Here is a 16,466-nt window from a genome sequence, read left to right as displayed (position 1 = left end):
TGGGAAATCTGCGGACTCAGAGTGCCTCATTTTAGGCTCGAGCCATGCTAGAGGGTCTGCTGGGGATATCGGGGAGCAAGGGGGACACTGCAGGTTCTCTGTGCAACCTGGCAATAAAAATGGCCAGCCACTGCAGGCTCTTGCCTGGTGAGAGCCAGTGGGGATGGTGAGAGCACGCTGGGCTCAGGTGGAGGGCCAGAGGACTGCGTGCAGGGTGGGAGCACGGACTTTCATCCGCCTCCATGGGACAAGCAAGGCTAGGAGGAGCAGGACAGAGAGAAACGGGCAGGCATGCGGAAGGTGGAAGGCAGATGGGAAACAATTCACCTGGGCAAGACAGAGAGCCTTGGGTGAGGGTGACAACAAGGCCAACTTCCCAGAGAGTGAGTTCCCTGAGAAAAACTGGGATATTCAGTTTTCGGTAAGAAAGGGAACTTACTCAAAAAGTCTAGTCTGGGTAGTTTGTAAAGACAGGACTCAAAGGCCTAGTGGCAGAGACTGCTCGTGGCTCACCCAGCTCCCTGCAGCAAGAAGTTCCACTGAGGGTGGTGCTGTCTTCACCTTAAGCCCCTAGCTCTCAGGCTCTTCAGAAGCTGGGGCAACCAGCTGGAACGTGACTGGAGCCAGTGAGATAAAGCTCAAGTTGCTGGGGTGAAAGTGGGGGCGGGGGGAACTCTCAAAGGAGGGTAGAGAGAAGGGAGAACCAGCTGCTCTTTGCCTTGTCTACCAACCTGGGAACGTAGATGAAATGATGGAGGCAGTGCAGCCATATTGCAACCATGAGGTAAGAAGGTGAAAGGCAAAAGTCATAATTAAGGGTGACTGAGCAGAAATCTCTAGAAGCCTGGGTCCTGGCATCTTGGAGCCCCTGGGCCTGCCTCAGATGAGGTATTACCAATGGTCAGAAAGATTGCCCTGGATTCTATTGTACAGAGCAAGGGCAGACAGGGCACCAAGAAAGAAGCTGAGGGCCAAAATGTGAAGTGTGAGGAACATCTGTAGTAGGAGGGGAGAAGAGCGAGAGAGTCAGGGGCAGGGGAGACTGAGGAGCTAGGCTGGGAGTCAGAGTCTAGCGGGAGGCAGGACAAGTGAACTCATGGTGGACGGGTGATCGTCTGAACAGATGGATGGGAAGCTGAATCCTCGCCGTCTTAAATGCTCCCTCGGGCCAAAGGAGCTCTTCTGGCCTGGAAGGGGTGTCATTCGATGGCCCAGACCCTTGTCCGGGTGGAACACGGGTGTAAAAAGGCCTGAAAATCAACACATTGAAGCCAATTTAAATAATCTTGGGAAAAGGTATTTTGACTGGAAACTGTGCCCAAAGACAAAGCAAACTGGATCCAAACACTGTACTCTAATTGGTAAATTTGTTTTGTACGGATTAACTGTTTGGAAAGTGCTGCATATGCACATGCAGCCGAACATAAACACTGTGCATGAACAAAGAAAAAGAGAAGCTAGAAGGAGCTCTCCAGTTCTAGCTGAGTCAGAGACAGCTGTTGGCACCACTAGACACAAATCCCGTTAGGTAAACACATCCGTCTTTTTCCTAGTGCCATCCACTGACAGGGCCTGCCAGTAAGATCAGAAGCAAGGGGCACCCCCAGCGCCCAGCTCTTGGTTTCTAATACTGTTCTCTAAGAACAGAGACCACAGCTTCTCAGAGAAATGCCTGATTCTGGGCCTCAGACAGGTGTACAAGTCGAGCTGGGAGCATCTTTGGGTGCCAAAATACAAAGGCGTGTCTCAAAACCCCACAACAATGGGGCCATGTCAAAGGGACAGAGTAGCCACCTAAAAGCTCTCCATGGCAAACGCTGGAATGATTCGAGAACAGGATGAACTAATAGTGGTATGCAGACCAAAGTATAAAATAAGTACCCATGAGTCACCCCGGACATAAATGACTAAATTAACATATGGGTAAAAGAAATCTATCTTCTGTACAGAAGAATCCTGAAGGATTTACACAGCTATTTGCCCCTCAAGGAGGTAGAGCTCAACTGCCTGCTCACGTGGGTGCTGAGCTTGGGGACTGCTCCTCAACAGTGTATGGAAGGAGAAAAAGTAACCGCACAGGGTAAACCTCAACCACGTGCTCAAGGTCAACATCACCAGGAATAAGGCACATGGACAGCACTGGCCCTGGAAATGACGACACGGGCCCTTCAGCCCCGTGTTCTTTGGCCCTTACGCCCACCATCCTATCCAAGCAGGAGGAAATCACCGGATGGACCCAGACTGAGGGACATCTGACTCATCCTCCTCAAAGCCACCAAGGTTAACAAAAACATGGAAAGCAAGGAGCATGTGCAGACCACAGAGGGCAACAGCTACGAGAAGACTGAAGGCTGTACGGGATCCTGGCATGGCAAAGGGATGTTGGGAGAAAAGTAGTGAACACTAATTCAAGTCTGGAGCTTAGTTAACGGTAATGTGCCCGCTGGTTCCTGAGTTGTGACAAATGTCCCACAGTCATGTGAGATGTTATCGATAGGGGACCTGGGGGAGGGCGCAAGGAGCCTTCGGGAGTACCTCTGCAGCTTTCCAGTAAAGCTCAAACTATTCTTTTTTTTAATTTTTTTAAAGATTCTATTTATTTATTTGACAGACAGAGATCACAAGTAGGCAGAGAGGCAGGCAGAGAGAGAGGAGGAAGCAGACTCCCTGCTGAGCGGAGAGCCCGATGTGAGGCTTGATCCCAGGACCCTGAGATCATGACCTGAGCCGAAGGCAGAGGCTTAACCCACTGAGCCACCCAGGTGCCCCATAGCTCAAACTATTCTAAAGCAAACCACCACGATACAATGACTGGGATGTGGAACCAGGAAACCAACCTGAAGAGTGTCCCCGGGCCAGATCTGGGATAAGCAACAAAATTATGAATGTGTCCATTCTGCCACTTCAAAGAGAGTTACATAAATTAAATTAATACCCGGAGAAGGCACAGTTCTTCCTGAGAGTGGTTCTCCCACACATGTGGGAGGAACAATAGAAAGAAAGCCACGACTGGCCCTTCCCATAGGGGAAGAGGGTCTCAAGCCAGACTCATCTGACAGATGTGGAAATCTCTGGGGAAAGTATGATGAGAAACGGGACCTTTCCGTGGTCTCTAAGTGCCATGCCAGCCGGAACGTACAAATTACAAAGGAAAACTCCTAAGATTACATGGGGAAACTGACTGGCATACCATTAATGGAGACCAGTTGTCTTTTTTTTTTTTTTTTAAAGATTTTTTTATTTATTTGTCAGAGAGAGAGGGAGAGAGAGCGAACACAGGCAGACAGAATGGCAGGCAGAGGCAGAGGGAGAAGCAGACTCCCTGCCGAGCAAGGAGCCCGATGTGGGACTCGATCCCAGGACGCTGGGATCATGACCTGAGCTGAAGGCAGCTGCTTAACCAACTGAGCCACCCAGGCGTCCGGAGACCAGTTGTCTTTATAATGGTCCTGGAATTAGGAATGACAGGGGAAGCTGATAAAAAGGAATGCAGGAAATCTTGATTCTATTTTTATATAATTGTTTATGAGCGAAATAATTTCAAAACAAGAAGTCATAAACAAAACACCCACACTGTAGGATAGCATGGAGTGAACTGTTCTGGTGGAAATCATGTCAGACTTCACGCTTCAGGAGGGGGCGCCGGAGCTAAGGGGGGACATTAGTCACTGGTGGGCTGGTGGACAGTGCACGGGGAAGCACAGCAGAAAGCTGGGAAGCTGGGTCTGAGTATGAGGGAGAAGGCGGCAAGGCCATCTGTCCTCAGGCTGGGACCTTCTGTCACACTGTGCAAACAGATCTCTTCATGCAGATCTGTTCCTAGCAGGGCAGCCAAATTTACAGGACCACAAGGAGAAGGCAGAAGGAAGAAATAAACTTCTCCAAGTAAATTCTAGGAGAGATCTGGGACCCCCCAGCATGGCTGTATGGGCTCTGGGGTCCTGGCCATCTTATTTCCTGTGGAATCAGGGTATAAGCACTCAGCTCCCTGTTCCTCCCCTGGACAGCTGATTCGAGGATAAAGTCGTTGCTGATGAGTGCTGGCCAAAGGTGGGGGTTGGAAGTCCCTCCAGGGCCAGGCCAAGTGCAGACTACAGAGGCCTGGCCCCATCAGGGTAGACCGTACCCCAGGCCTGTGACTGGTTTCATGCATGATGTAAAACCTGAGGTGGGCCCATGAGCCAGCCCCAGGACTTCTAGAAAAACTCTGAGGCAGGTGAACCATGTTGTGGCAGTGCTGAGCTAGGAAGAGGGATGCCCAGCTTGGCTGGTCCATCCTGGCCCCCTGGGAGCTGCCTACCCAGAGGAGGGAGCCAGTAGCTACCATTTCCCATCACAGAGGCCCCATTTCCCATCTCACTAAGCGTCAGGATTGCGGGGCCAGGGTGGGATGGGGACCACACAGCTCAGTGCCCCAGAGAGTAAGAGTTCTGGGTATTTCTTCAAATGGCTAGGGCTCCACTCTGCTCGTGGGAGCTTGTCTGGCTCCCGAGACACCTTGTATGGAATGTGCTGGTCGGGGGGGGGGTCCCCTTGAGGGGAACCTCAAGGTCATGTTGCGAGAGCTGCCCCAACAGGGATGATGGGGGGGCACTCCCTCACCCGCCCTTCTCCTGTCCCGCCGCCTGAGACCAGAGGCAGGATGCCAGGGGTTGAGTCGTGTAACCGCAAGCCCCCACAGGATGGGGCTGTATTTGGAGATGGGGGTCTTTAAAGAGCTAATGGGGTGAACCCGAGCAACAGGGAGGGCCTCCCCACTGGACACTCCTGCCCCCCCACCCCCGGGCGAGAGCACTTACGAGAGAGGTACTATGATGAGAAAGGGTCCGTTGATCCGCTTGTGCTCCATGAGGTACGTGATGAGAGCGATGGTCTGGATGGTCTTGCCTAGGCCCATCTCGTCGGCCAGGATGCCATTCAGGTTGTTGTTGTACAGGGACACCAGCCACTCCAAGCCCTTGATCTACAAGGAGAGGCGAGCGGCCAGGACTGAAGCCCTTGCTGGGCTTGAGAGCACGGTCCACACTGCAGAGACCAGCGCGGCCAGGCGCGTGGTCGGCCCAGCCGCGAACCACCTGCGGCCGTCAGCAGTGCTGGCATCTTGCTCTCCAGCAGCCTACTCCTTGGCTTCTTGGCCTCACCCTACGGAATCACTCCTACGGAACCACCAGGCTGCTGCGCTGGTGACAGAGGGTCCAATCTCTTTTTCTGGGACACATCCGAACAGCTAAGGTTCTACCTAGAAGGGCCACCTGGAAGCAGGCTCTGGACATCTCACTCCCCAGTCTCAGTGCCACACACGGCAGGGCTCCGGGGACCATGCACCGCGTACCTGTGCGCCCAGGCAGGGCCCCACCCCGGCTTGGACACTCCTGAGTGGTTATTTTGGGGAATCGCTGCACCTCCCCATTCCTCATCATCCTCCACCCCAACCAAACTCAGAGATGGAAGCACCTGCTGACTAGGGTCACTGAAGGATGAGAAGCCAACGGGCAGCAGCCTCCTGTTCGGCCTGCATACATTAAGCGCCCAGCAGATGCTGATCGACCGCACAATTTCATCTCCTGGAGGTGAAGCTAACCGATCAGGCCCCTGCGTCCCCGATGGGGAACTGGAGGTTCAGAGGGGAAGAGCGAGTGTCCAGACAAAGAGACTGGAATGTGGCTTCAGCAGCCACCGCAGCTGGGAACCTCCACACCGCCTGCGGCCGTGTCCCCACCAGCCTTACCTGGTACTGCTTGAGGACGCCATTGACCATAAGCGCCGACTGCTTATCCACTCGCTCAGTGACCGCGTGCGCCACTGCGTAGTAGGACTGCAGGCCCCGAGCGAGGGCCTGGGACACGCCGTACTCGTCATCCACATCTTGCTTGGCATTCCTGGGAGTGACAGGGAAGCACCGTGTGAGGACACCCACTCCAATCTGTGACCACATGCTTCTGACACAAGCCTCTGCGAGTAGCCCTTCTGCCCGGGGACCCATGGCCTGAGCCATATAAGCCCCCGCGCAGCCAGAGAGTCCGAGGGTGGGCCAGGCCGCAACTACTAATCCGAAATGGGGTGCGTGGGTCCCGACCCCACCGGCCCAGAACAGGAGTCAGGTCGCTGCCACATTGTAAGAAAACTTTCCTTCCACCAGAGGCTGGTCCTATAGCCCACACTTTCTACCACGCAATCCTGGACATAAAGGGAAAAGGCACATGGCACAGCTCCACACAAAACCAGAATCCTATATATTGTGGCTATTCCATGATCCTACCCGGAATTATTTTATCACAATTTTTTTTTTTACAAGATTTTATCTATTTATCTGACAAGAGAGAGGGAGACAGCAAGAGAGGGAACACAAGCAGGGGGAGTGGGAGAGGGGGAAGCAGACTCTCTGCTGAGCAAGAAGTCCAACATGGGGCTTGATCCCGGGATCCTGAGCTCACGACCTGAGCCGAAGGCAGACGCTTAATGACTGAGCCACCCAGGCGCCGCTGGAATTATTTTAAAAAGTGACTTTAACTACATTTTTGGGGCACCTGGGTGGCTCAGCCCAAGACCCGCTTATGGCTTGGGTCTTGATTCCAGGGTCCTGGGATTGAGCCACGCTTTGGGCTTCCTGCTCAGCAGGGACTCTGCTTCTCCCTCTCCCCACTCACGCTTTTCACTCTCATTATCTCCCTCTCTCAAATAAATAAAATTTTAAAAATTAAGGAAAAACCTCCTATGTTTGTTTTATTAACGTGACATACAGGTGATCCTATATGTCATACTGTTTCATGCTGTGCTGTGATTTTGGTGGATTTATGTCTTAAGAATCTTCCAGTGAGTTTGGGGGGTTTGCCCTACTTCTCAGGAGCTTGCTCTAGGGCTGCTTTCCTACCCGTAGCGTACACAACTCTCAGCCCTCTACTTCTTTTAAAGAGTATCCATTAACTTCATACCATAAGCAACGATGAAGTCACTACGTTAGCTGTACTTGCGCTTACAAGAGCAAAAGTGAGAAGCTAACGGGAATGTCCGCCACTAGGGACAGGCTCATACGGGACAGCAGAACCCACGATGCCACGTGGTTGGCGCCCCGCGTGGAGACAGCTTCACCTCTGAGAGAACTTGCAGGGAAAAAAGCCAGGGGGAAGGAAGGTGCGCCTGGATACACGTGTACAAGTAGAAAGAAAAATATATACACGTTTTGCTTGTATCTCTGGACATGGGCCATCTCTGAAGACATGCGGTGCTCCAGGGAGGGGCTGGGGTCAGGGCTCCCAGGGAGCAGGAGTGAGGCGGCTGTCCTTGCACACCCAACTCTCTCAAGCACAAGATGAACCATGCGGATGAATGGAATATTCGACACCTATGAAAATCAGTGAAATCTGAAGTAAATCGATTCGTTCTGTCTGCAGCCCCACAATGTCTGCTGGCTGGACAGGGGTGTGCACCAGAGGCCTAGAGCTCCACAGGCCCGCTGGTTTGGCCCCGAAGGAAGCCGACAGAGCAAGAGGCTGTGGAGGGATGCCTTACTCAATGATGTGCCGGGCGTCCACCTCCGAGACGTCGTCACTGTCTGGGTCTGGAATCTTCTTCTTCTCCTCAACAGGCAGGTTGGGAGGCTGTGCTGGCTGCGGCTGCTCCTCCTCCTCCTCCTACCGAGACACAAGCCCGCGTCACCTCAGGCCACCTCAGGGACAGGCACAGGGCCCTCAGGGTCGGAACACACTTTTGGAATCCAGTGCTGTTTTCAGGCCCTCCCACTATCCCGGAATATGTCATGCCTCTTCTTGGTCTCTTCTCGTTATAGCTCAGTTTACGACTTTTAGTTTTCCTAGCACGGAACGCAGAGACTTCTTTTTTAAAGCTACCTCAAGGGATTGTCTTCCTTTTACTAACAGTACGAGCCTCGCGCACCGTGCCTCCCTCCATCTAAAAATGCATACAGCCATGCTTATTCCTGTCCCGACCAACTCAAAGCAGTTTTTCATTTGATTCTCGGAGATCTTCTAAGTATTAAACATTTTAGAGCCAATTTTCGGTACTTGCTGCTCTCGACTGACTCCTGGCTTTATCAACAAGGTTAAAACATTTACACTATGTCAAGTAACATTGGTGAGAACAGCCATCTTAGTTTACTGCAAGGTTTTCTATCAACTTGGAAATTAGATTTAAGTGTTGTCCTTCATTAAAGGGAATTTTCAGCCTTGACTGAGCGAATGATAAAGGGATTCTGTGTGGCAAACTGCTGAAAGGCACACAAATACATTTCTCAATGTTAAACCATTCTTGTATTCCTGGGTAAATCATACAAGGTAGCAACAGGTTATCTTTATGTATGACGGGATTTCTATAAAACTAAAACGTATCTGTAATTAGTCTACTAAATGATTCCAATCAAAGTCCTGTGCGATGTCCCTCGGAGCATGCAAAATTATTTTACAAGTCATTTGGAATAATGTACAGCATATAATGAAAGCACAAACATTTTGGGGGAAAAAAAATCATAATTGGTACAAACTTATCCTAGCTGGTATCACTGTATCTGGAATTAAAATAGGGGGAGGACTTCTGGCTAAGTCTGAGTGAGGAAGTCCACAAACACATTCTCTCTCTCTCTCTCTCTCTCTCTCTCACACACACACACGTCTTTTTGAAGCTGGACAAAAACTGGCAAAAGCACAACCTTTTGACAGCTCCAGGAGCCTGAGAAGCACTGATGCTTGAAAATCTGCTAAACCTTGGGTGAGAAGAGTGGGAGCTGGTAGCGTTCTTCTGGGGACCGCTTCCAACCCTCTTTGCCCCCGCTCCATCCCGAAGGTTCTCCCAGGACGGCCAGGCCAGGAGCACTGGCAGCCGAGGCTGATGGGGACCCAGTCACTGCAGAGCAGAGGGCAAGGCCCATACCAGCCAGCAGCCCTGCTGTTGTGTAAGTGAGGTTCTCCCAGTTTTGCTCTGGTTGAGAAAGCAAATGACCGGCTAAGCCTGTGACCATGCGCAGAGAAAAATGAGACGGGGCCTCACAGAAAGTGAAAGCCAGGGCGGACCTGGAAATGGCCTGAACTTGGAATGCGCAGCTTCACACGCACTGACCCACGAGAGGCAGCAGCTTTACTTGCTCAAGAAATCTGAGCACACGGGGAGCCTGGGTGGCTCAGTGGGTTAAAGCCTCTGCCTTCGGCTCAGGTCATGATCCCAGTATCCTGGGATCGAGTCCTGCATCGGGCTCTCTGCTCAGCAGGGAGCCTGCTTCCTCCTCTCTCTCTCTCTCTCTTCCTGCCTCCCTGTCTGCTTGTGATCTCTCTCTCTCTGTCAAATAAATAAATAAATCTTTAAAAAAAAAAAAAAGAAATCTGAGCACAATCACCGGCCAGTCACTGGACGGCTACTAAGTTACAAGGAAACATGGCCTCTTCCTAGAAAGCCAGGATTAAAAATAAAAATGAGAATAAAACCGAACAATAAACTGAGCAGAGACACCACTGGGGAAAGATTTCCACAGATTCAGCCCAAGTATGCTACTGAAGAGATACACCACTGAAACAACCAGCCGCGAGTGGGAGTCAGAATCCAGCATGGTTGGAAACGGGTTTCCACTAAACGTTGCATGATGGGCAAAAAGGATAAGTGTGATGTGTGTTCAGGGAAAAAGCAAACGACTCTGTCTCTGCTCCCAGATGATGAACTCAGCATATAATCTTTGAAGCAACTCTTATTATAAATATGTTCGAACAACCAAGGAAAACTCTCTTTAAGCACAGTAAATCAACAAATACAGAATCTCAATGTAGACACCAACTTCCCCAGTTTGATGAAAAGCAAGAAACTACCCAGCCAAGAAGCAGAACAAAAACTTAGGGGAGTAAATACAGAGGGTTCACAATCCGCCAAAAAAGGCCAAAGACAACAAAATACTGAAAGCAAGAAAGAGAACAATGAGTTATCAAGTACAGAGGAGCATCAATACGATTAGCAGCTAAATTCTCGTTTGAGACAGAGACCATGAAGCAGTGGAGCAACACATTCACAAGGAAAAAGGCTGTCACCAAAGACATCTGTGTCAACTAAACCATCCTTGCAAAGTCAAAGCTACAGAAATACAGTCCTGGGTTTACCAACCCTGAGAGAATTTGTCGCTAACAGACAGGAACTCAAACACCAATAGCATTAGGAATGGCAACTGTACGGATCAACACAGAAGACCAACAACACAGAAGACTGGATAAATCCATCTTCCCTTACTTGAATAAGCCACTGACTTATTCAGACCAAATCGAGAGATGGCAGGAGGTTGAATCAGAAGACGGCTCTGCAGGGTTTACAGCGTATACAGGTTCGATATACAGGTGTATATAGGTGTGTGATGTGTAAGTAACACATGGCTACGTAACAGACAACACAAAGGAAAGGCAGCAAATAGACCTAGAATACAGCACAATTTCTGTATTTTCCCAGAATGGAGTTAGTATTAACCTAAAGTATACTGTGATCAATTAAAATGCATATCGTAATCCTCAGAGCAACTACAAAGCACGTAACTAAAAAGGTACCATAACAATTAAAATATACAGAATACAATGGTACAGTAAGAAGTAGTTAACAAAGAAGCAGTAAAGGAACAGAGGAACAAAAAAAGACATGAGACAAAAGAAATAGCCAAATGGCAAATGTAAACAAAGTCGTATCAATAATTATATTAAATGTAAACAGTGTAAAACGCAATCAAAAGGCAGGCACTGTCATACTAGATTTAAAAAGCAACATCTAGCTATCTGCTCTTCCACACTCAAATGAACAAACAGGTTTCAAGTAAAAGAACAGAAACATACATACCACGCAAAGAAACCGTAACTGGAAGAAAGCTGGAGGGACTATTCGAACACCAGACAAAAGAGACTATGAAACAAAAATTACCAGGGGTGCCGGGGTAGTTCAGTTGGCTAACAATCTGCCTTTGGCTCAGGTCATGATCCCAAGATCCTGGGTTCAAGTTCCGCATGGGGCTCCCTGCTCAGTGGGGAGTCTGCTTTTCCCACGCCCTCTGCCTCTCCTCCAGCTCGTTCTCTCTCTTATAAATAAATGAAATCTTTAAAAATAACATTACTAGAGGGGTGCCTGGGTGGCTCAGTCGTTAAGCAGCTGCCTTCGGCTCAGGTCATGATCCCAGGGTTTTGGGATTGTGCCCCGCATCAGGCTCCCCAAGCAGGGAGCCTGCTTTTCCCTCTCCCACTCACCCTGCTTGTGCTTGTGTTCCCTCTCTCACTGTATCTCTCTCTGTCAAATAAATAAATAAAATCTTAAAAAAAAAAGAACCGTGGTTCTTTCATATTAAAAAAAAATTACTAGAGACAGGGAGAGATACCTAATAATGATAAAATACCAAATACACCAGGAAAACGAAACAACTAAAATATACGTATCGACAGAACATGAAAATACATGAAGCAAAATCTGACAGAATTTAAAGGAGAAACAGACAACTCAACAACAGTAGTTGGAGATTTTACTACTCCTTTCTCAACAACGGAACTAAACAAAATCATAAAGGATATACATGACCTGAACAATACTATCCACCAACTCAGTAGAACTACATATACAGAACACTATACCCAAAGAATGCAGAAGATGTGAACATGAAACATTCCCCAGGATCCTGAGCCAGTAAATGAGTCTTGATAAATTAAAAAGAATTAAAATCATATAAAGTACTCTTCTCATACCATGAGAAAATTAAATTAGAAATCAAAACCAGAAAAATACTAGGGAATTTTCAAATGCTTAAAATTTAACAAACTTTAAATGACCTGATGGTCAAAAAAAAACCTAAAAAAAAACCCATAAAAAATATTAGACAATATTTTGAACTGAAAGAACACAGAAACAACAAATCAAAATTTATAGGCACAGGGTGCTGGGTGGCTCACTCGGGTAGGCATCCGACTCCTGATTTTGGCTCAGCTCATGATCTTGGGGTGATGGGACTGAGCCCCGCATCAGGCTTGTCCCTCTCCTTCTGCTCCCCCCGCCCTCACCCCTACCTCACTCTTTCTCTCAAAAAAAAAAAAAAAAAAAAAAAAAAAAAAAATTACAGGCTTGAGGTTTAAGCAGTGCTTAGAGGGAAATTTATAGCTCTAAACAAGTATATCAGAAAAAAAAGTTCTTAAATGAATAACCTAAACTTAGACTGCCTTCCAAAAAATGAAAGACAAATTACTGAATTCCCAAAATGAGCAATTAAATAGATATTACTGCCAGACCCACAAAAAGAGAAGGAAATACTATCAATAACTTTATGCTAACAAATAGCTAAGATGAAACAAGACAAACTCCTAGGAAGATACAATTACTAAACCTGAGTCAAGAAATGGAAAAGTGGGGGGGGGGACCTTTAATGGTTAAGTCAATTAGTAAATAAAAGCCTTATTACAATGAAATGGCCAGCCCCAGATGGCTTCAGCAGTGAATTCTACCAATTATATTAAGATTTCTTTTTAAAAAATTTTTATTTATTTACTTGAAAAAGAGATCAGAGAGGGAGAGGAAGAAGCAGACCCCCTCTGAGGAGAGAGCACAACACAAGGCTCAATCCCAGGACCCTGAGATCATGACCTGAGTCAAAGGCAGACACTTAACCAACTAAGCCATCCAGGTACCCCCTCAAATACATTAGGATTAATACCAACACTTCACAAACTCTTCCAGGAAGTACAGGAGAAGGGAATATTTTCCAGTCCATTCTGTGAGGTCAATGTTAACCACATCAAAACCAGACAAGGATGTCTTGTCTAGAAAACTATAGACTAATATCTCATGAATATAGACCTAAAAGTCATCAACAAAATATCAACAATGCCGCAATATACAGAAAAGATTATACAGTAGGACAAAGCAGAACTTATCCCAGGAATGCAAGGTTTGGGGTAATATTCAAAATTAATTTACATAATAAAATTGTATTAACAGATACAAGACAAAACCAGACCGCCAGCTTAACAGACAAAAAAAAATAGACAAAATAGAAGAGAATTTACTGAACTTGATAAAGAGCCTCTACGAAAAACCTACAGCTGACACCAAACAGCAGTGACAGAATAAACGCAGAACAGTGAGTGGGAACAAGGCAAGGATATCTTCTACTCTTAATACTTCTACTCAGCACTGTAGTAGAGAATCCAGTCAATGGAATACAGCAAGTAGTGAGAATCCAGCCAATGGAATACAGCAAGAAAAAAGAAGTTAAAGGCACACAGATGGGAAAGGAAGAAGTAAACCTGCCATTATTTACTAAACATGACATGATCCTGCACGTGAAAATCCTAAAGAATCTACAAAAATCAAAAATCAAAACCAAACTATCGGAACAAATGGTATGAGTTCAGCAAGTTCATATCTACATACAAGACCAATATTTTTCAAAACTAATATATGAAGCTGTATTTTCATGTAATAGCAATAAAGTATCCAAAAAATACAATTAAGTAATCAATTCTAAGGGTGCCTGGGTGGCTCAGATGGTTAAGTGTTTGCCTTCGAACCAGGTCATGATCTCCAGGTCCTGGGATTGAGCCCCAAATCGTGCTCCTAGCTCAATGGGGAGCCTGCTTCTCCCTCTCCTTTTGCCTACTTGTACTCTGTCTCTCTCTCAAATGAGTAAAATCTTAAAAAGGAAGAAAGAAATTAATTCTATTCATAATAGCATCAAAAGAAATATTTAAAAATAAATTTAGCAAATAAAGTATACAAACTGTATACTGAAAACCCTCAAAGCAGTGCTAAGAGAAATCAACAACGATAAAAATAAATGGAGAGACATTCCATGAGCATGAATTATAAGACCAAATATTGTTGAGGTGTGATTCTCCCCAAATCAATCCACAGATTAAATGCAACTCCAATACAAATTCCGGCAGAAATTTTTAAAGTAACTGATGAGCTGACCCTAAAATTTACAAAGGAACACAAAGGATCTAGAATAGACAGTGAAAGCTGCAAAACTGGAAGAGTAACGCCACCCAACTTCGAAATTTATTATAAAATTACAACAACCAAGATAAAGTGGTTGTGGCACAACCACAGACATAAAGATTAATAGAACATAAAGGAGACACAGAAACGACCTTACATTTCTAGTCAAACGGTTTCCAACAGAAGTGCCAAGACTATCTGAAGGAGGAAAGAGCGATCTTTCTGTCACATGGTGCGAAGACAGTGGCTATCCATGGGCAAGAAAAAAATCTTATACCTGCATCTCAGACCATAGCCATTGACTCAACTATGACCTTTACTGTAAGAGCTTCAGTTACAAAATGTCTAGAAGAAAAATCTAAGTGACCTTGAAGAGTTCTTAGATATAACTCCAAAAGCACAACGTAGGAACAAAAAAAATTTATGATAAACTAGATTTCCTTGAAATTAAAAACATTTTGCATTTTAAAATACACCGTGGAGGGAAAAAGCAAAAGGCAGAGTGATTAGGAGAAGATACTGCGAGCTCTGTATTTGATCAGGGACATGTCCCAAGAATATATAAAGAAATCTTACAACTCAGTGATGAGATGACAACCTAGTTCATAACGGGCAAAAAACAGGAGTACACATTCACCAAAGAAGATATACGAAAGGTGCACGAACTCACAAAGAAATGCTCAACATTATCTAGTTACTAAGAAAATGCAAACTAAAGGCATGATGAGATACTACTATGCACCCACTAGGATGGATTCAATCGAGAGGACAGATAACACCAAGTATGGACAAGGATATGGAGAAACTGGAACCTGTGAAATGGTACAACCACTTTAGAAAACGGTTTGGCAGTTTCTTTAAAAAAGGCAAACATGAACTTACCACGTGACCCAGCCATTCCACTCCTAGGTATCTACCCCCAAGAAATGAAAACACATGTCCGCACAAAGACGTGTATGGGAATGTTCACAGCAACATTATTTGTAACAGCAAAAATGGAAACAACACAAATAGCTCATCAACTGGGAAAGGATAAGCAAGCGTGCCACACCGCACAGCAGGACAGGACGCCGGCATAAACAGCCACGATCTCTTGGTACACATACAACAGGGATGAACATCATCAGCTATCTGAAAGAAGCCGGACACAAAGTACTACACGTTATAGAATTCCGTTTGTAGGAAATACCCAGAAAAGGCAAATCTACAGAGACAGAGAGCAGATTCCTGGTTTCCTGGAGCTGGAGGAAGGGGTCAGAACAATCTATAAACCAGCAGGAGGGAGAATTCTGGGATTACAGGACATTCTAAAATTGGTGTGTGGTAAAGACTGTACAAGTCTATAAATTCAGTAAAAAAATCACTGAATTATACGCTTCGTATGGGTGCATTTTATGGTATTTAAATTATCTCTCTACAGAGCTATCAAAAAATTACAACAAAATTTTACTGGAAAATCATTACAATCAATGTTAAATGAACCTGAACAGGCCGCCCTAGAATAACCCCACTGGGTATAAAAATTGAACACATTTAAAAAGATGTCACAGGCCAGTGTGACGGGAGGACTAAACTGAATGTCAGTTCACTTAGTACTCCTCGGAGAGGAAACACGGCAGAGCTCTGCCCCATAGCCTACCCCAAATAAAATTCCAGATGAGCTGAAGTGGTAATAAGGAGGAAAGTAGGGGCGCCTGGGTGGCTCAGTGGATTAAGCTGCTGCCTTTGGCTCGGGTCATGATCTCAGGGTCCTGGGATCGAGTCCCGCATTGGGCTCTCTGCTCAGCAGGGAGCCTGCTTCCCTCTCTCTCTGCCTGCCTCTCCGTCTACTTGTGATTTCTCTCTGTCAAATAAATAAATAAAATCTTAAAAAAAAAAAAAAAAGGAGGAAAGTAAAAAATATGTGCTCCTAGGAGGCACTTGAGCACAGAGAGGGGAACGTGGCTTGTCAATACAGCTTTGCCAACCATAAGGTGACATAGTTAAATGATTTAGAGTTTACACAACAAATCCAACTATTTATGTTTCCAAAGATTATATTATAATGGGCAAACACGTAAATGATCTAATAATTCCAACTTCACACTTATCTTTCTAGAGAGGAGGGCTTTGGATTTTGAGCACTTGAAAGACGGCTAGTAGAGCTAAGGATGGTCCATTTTAAATTCTACTTAATTTGATTAATTTAAGACTGGGGAGCCATATGTGGCTAGAGGTTACTGTATTGGATAGTGCAGCTCTAAGGCACCAAATTTCAGCCAGGACCGGGGACCCCTGGCTGTCCCGGGCGTGTTTCCTGCCCCATACAACACCCACTCAGAGCAGGAGAAGATCACAGTGCAAAGGGGTGACGGGGGCCCCAGGAGTGGAAGTTACCACACTTGAGAACCGCAGCAGCCAGGAAATGGATGGACTCTTACCTCCTCCTCTTCTTCTGAGCCACTTTCTTCACTATCAGATCTCGGAGCTACTTCATATCTAGAAAAAATATTAGTGTTTTAATATACACTTTGCCAGAGCGC

At 46.4% G+C, this 16,466-nt stretch overlaps 1 protein-coding gene across 7 annotated transcripts in view; it reads right to left on the bottom strand.

Moving 5' to 3' along the window:
- The window catches only part of SMARCA4 (SWI/SNF related, matrix associated, actin dependent regulator of chromatin, subfamily a, member 4), a 92,001-nt gene that overhangs the window by 39,562 nt on the left and 35,973 nt on the right, over window positions 1-16,466 (bottom strand). For all 7 annotated transcript variants that reach the window (XM_032311468.1, XM_032311476.1, XM_032311479.1 and 4 more), the window contains exons 13-16: window positions 16,365-16,422; window positions 7,510-7,631; window positions 5,729-5,879; window positions 4,800-4,963 (exon numbers count right to left, since the gene is read on the bottom strand). In XM_032311468.1, the coding sequence (XP_032167359.1) occupies window positions 4,800-4,963; window positions 5,729-5,879; window positions 7,510-7,631; window positions 16,365-16,422 (495 nt within the window). The remainder of the gene's footprint in view (window positions 1-4,799; window positions 4,964-5,728; window positions 5,880-7,509; window positions 7,632-16,364; window positions 16,423-16,466) is intronic.

This window comes from Mustela erminea, chromosome 1 (genome assembly GCF_009829155.1).
Source record: "Mustela erminea isolate mMusErm1 chromosome 1, mMusErm1.Pri, whole genome shotgun sequence".
Classification (NCBI taxonomy): Eukaryota; Metazoa; Chordata; class Mammalia; order Carnivora; family Mustelidae; genus Mustela; species Mustela erminea.
The sequence above is the reverse complement of the archived record's forward strand: the minus strand, read 5'-3'. Positions and strand labels throughout refer to the sequence as shown.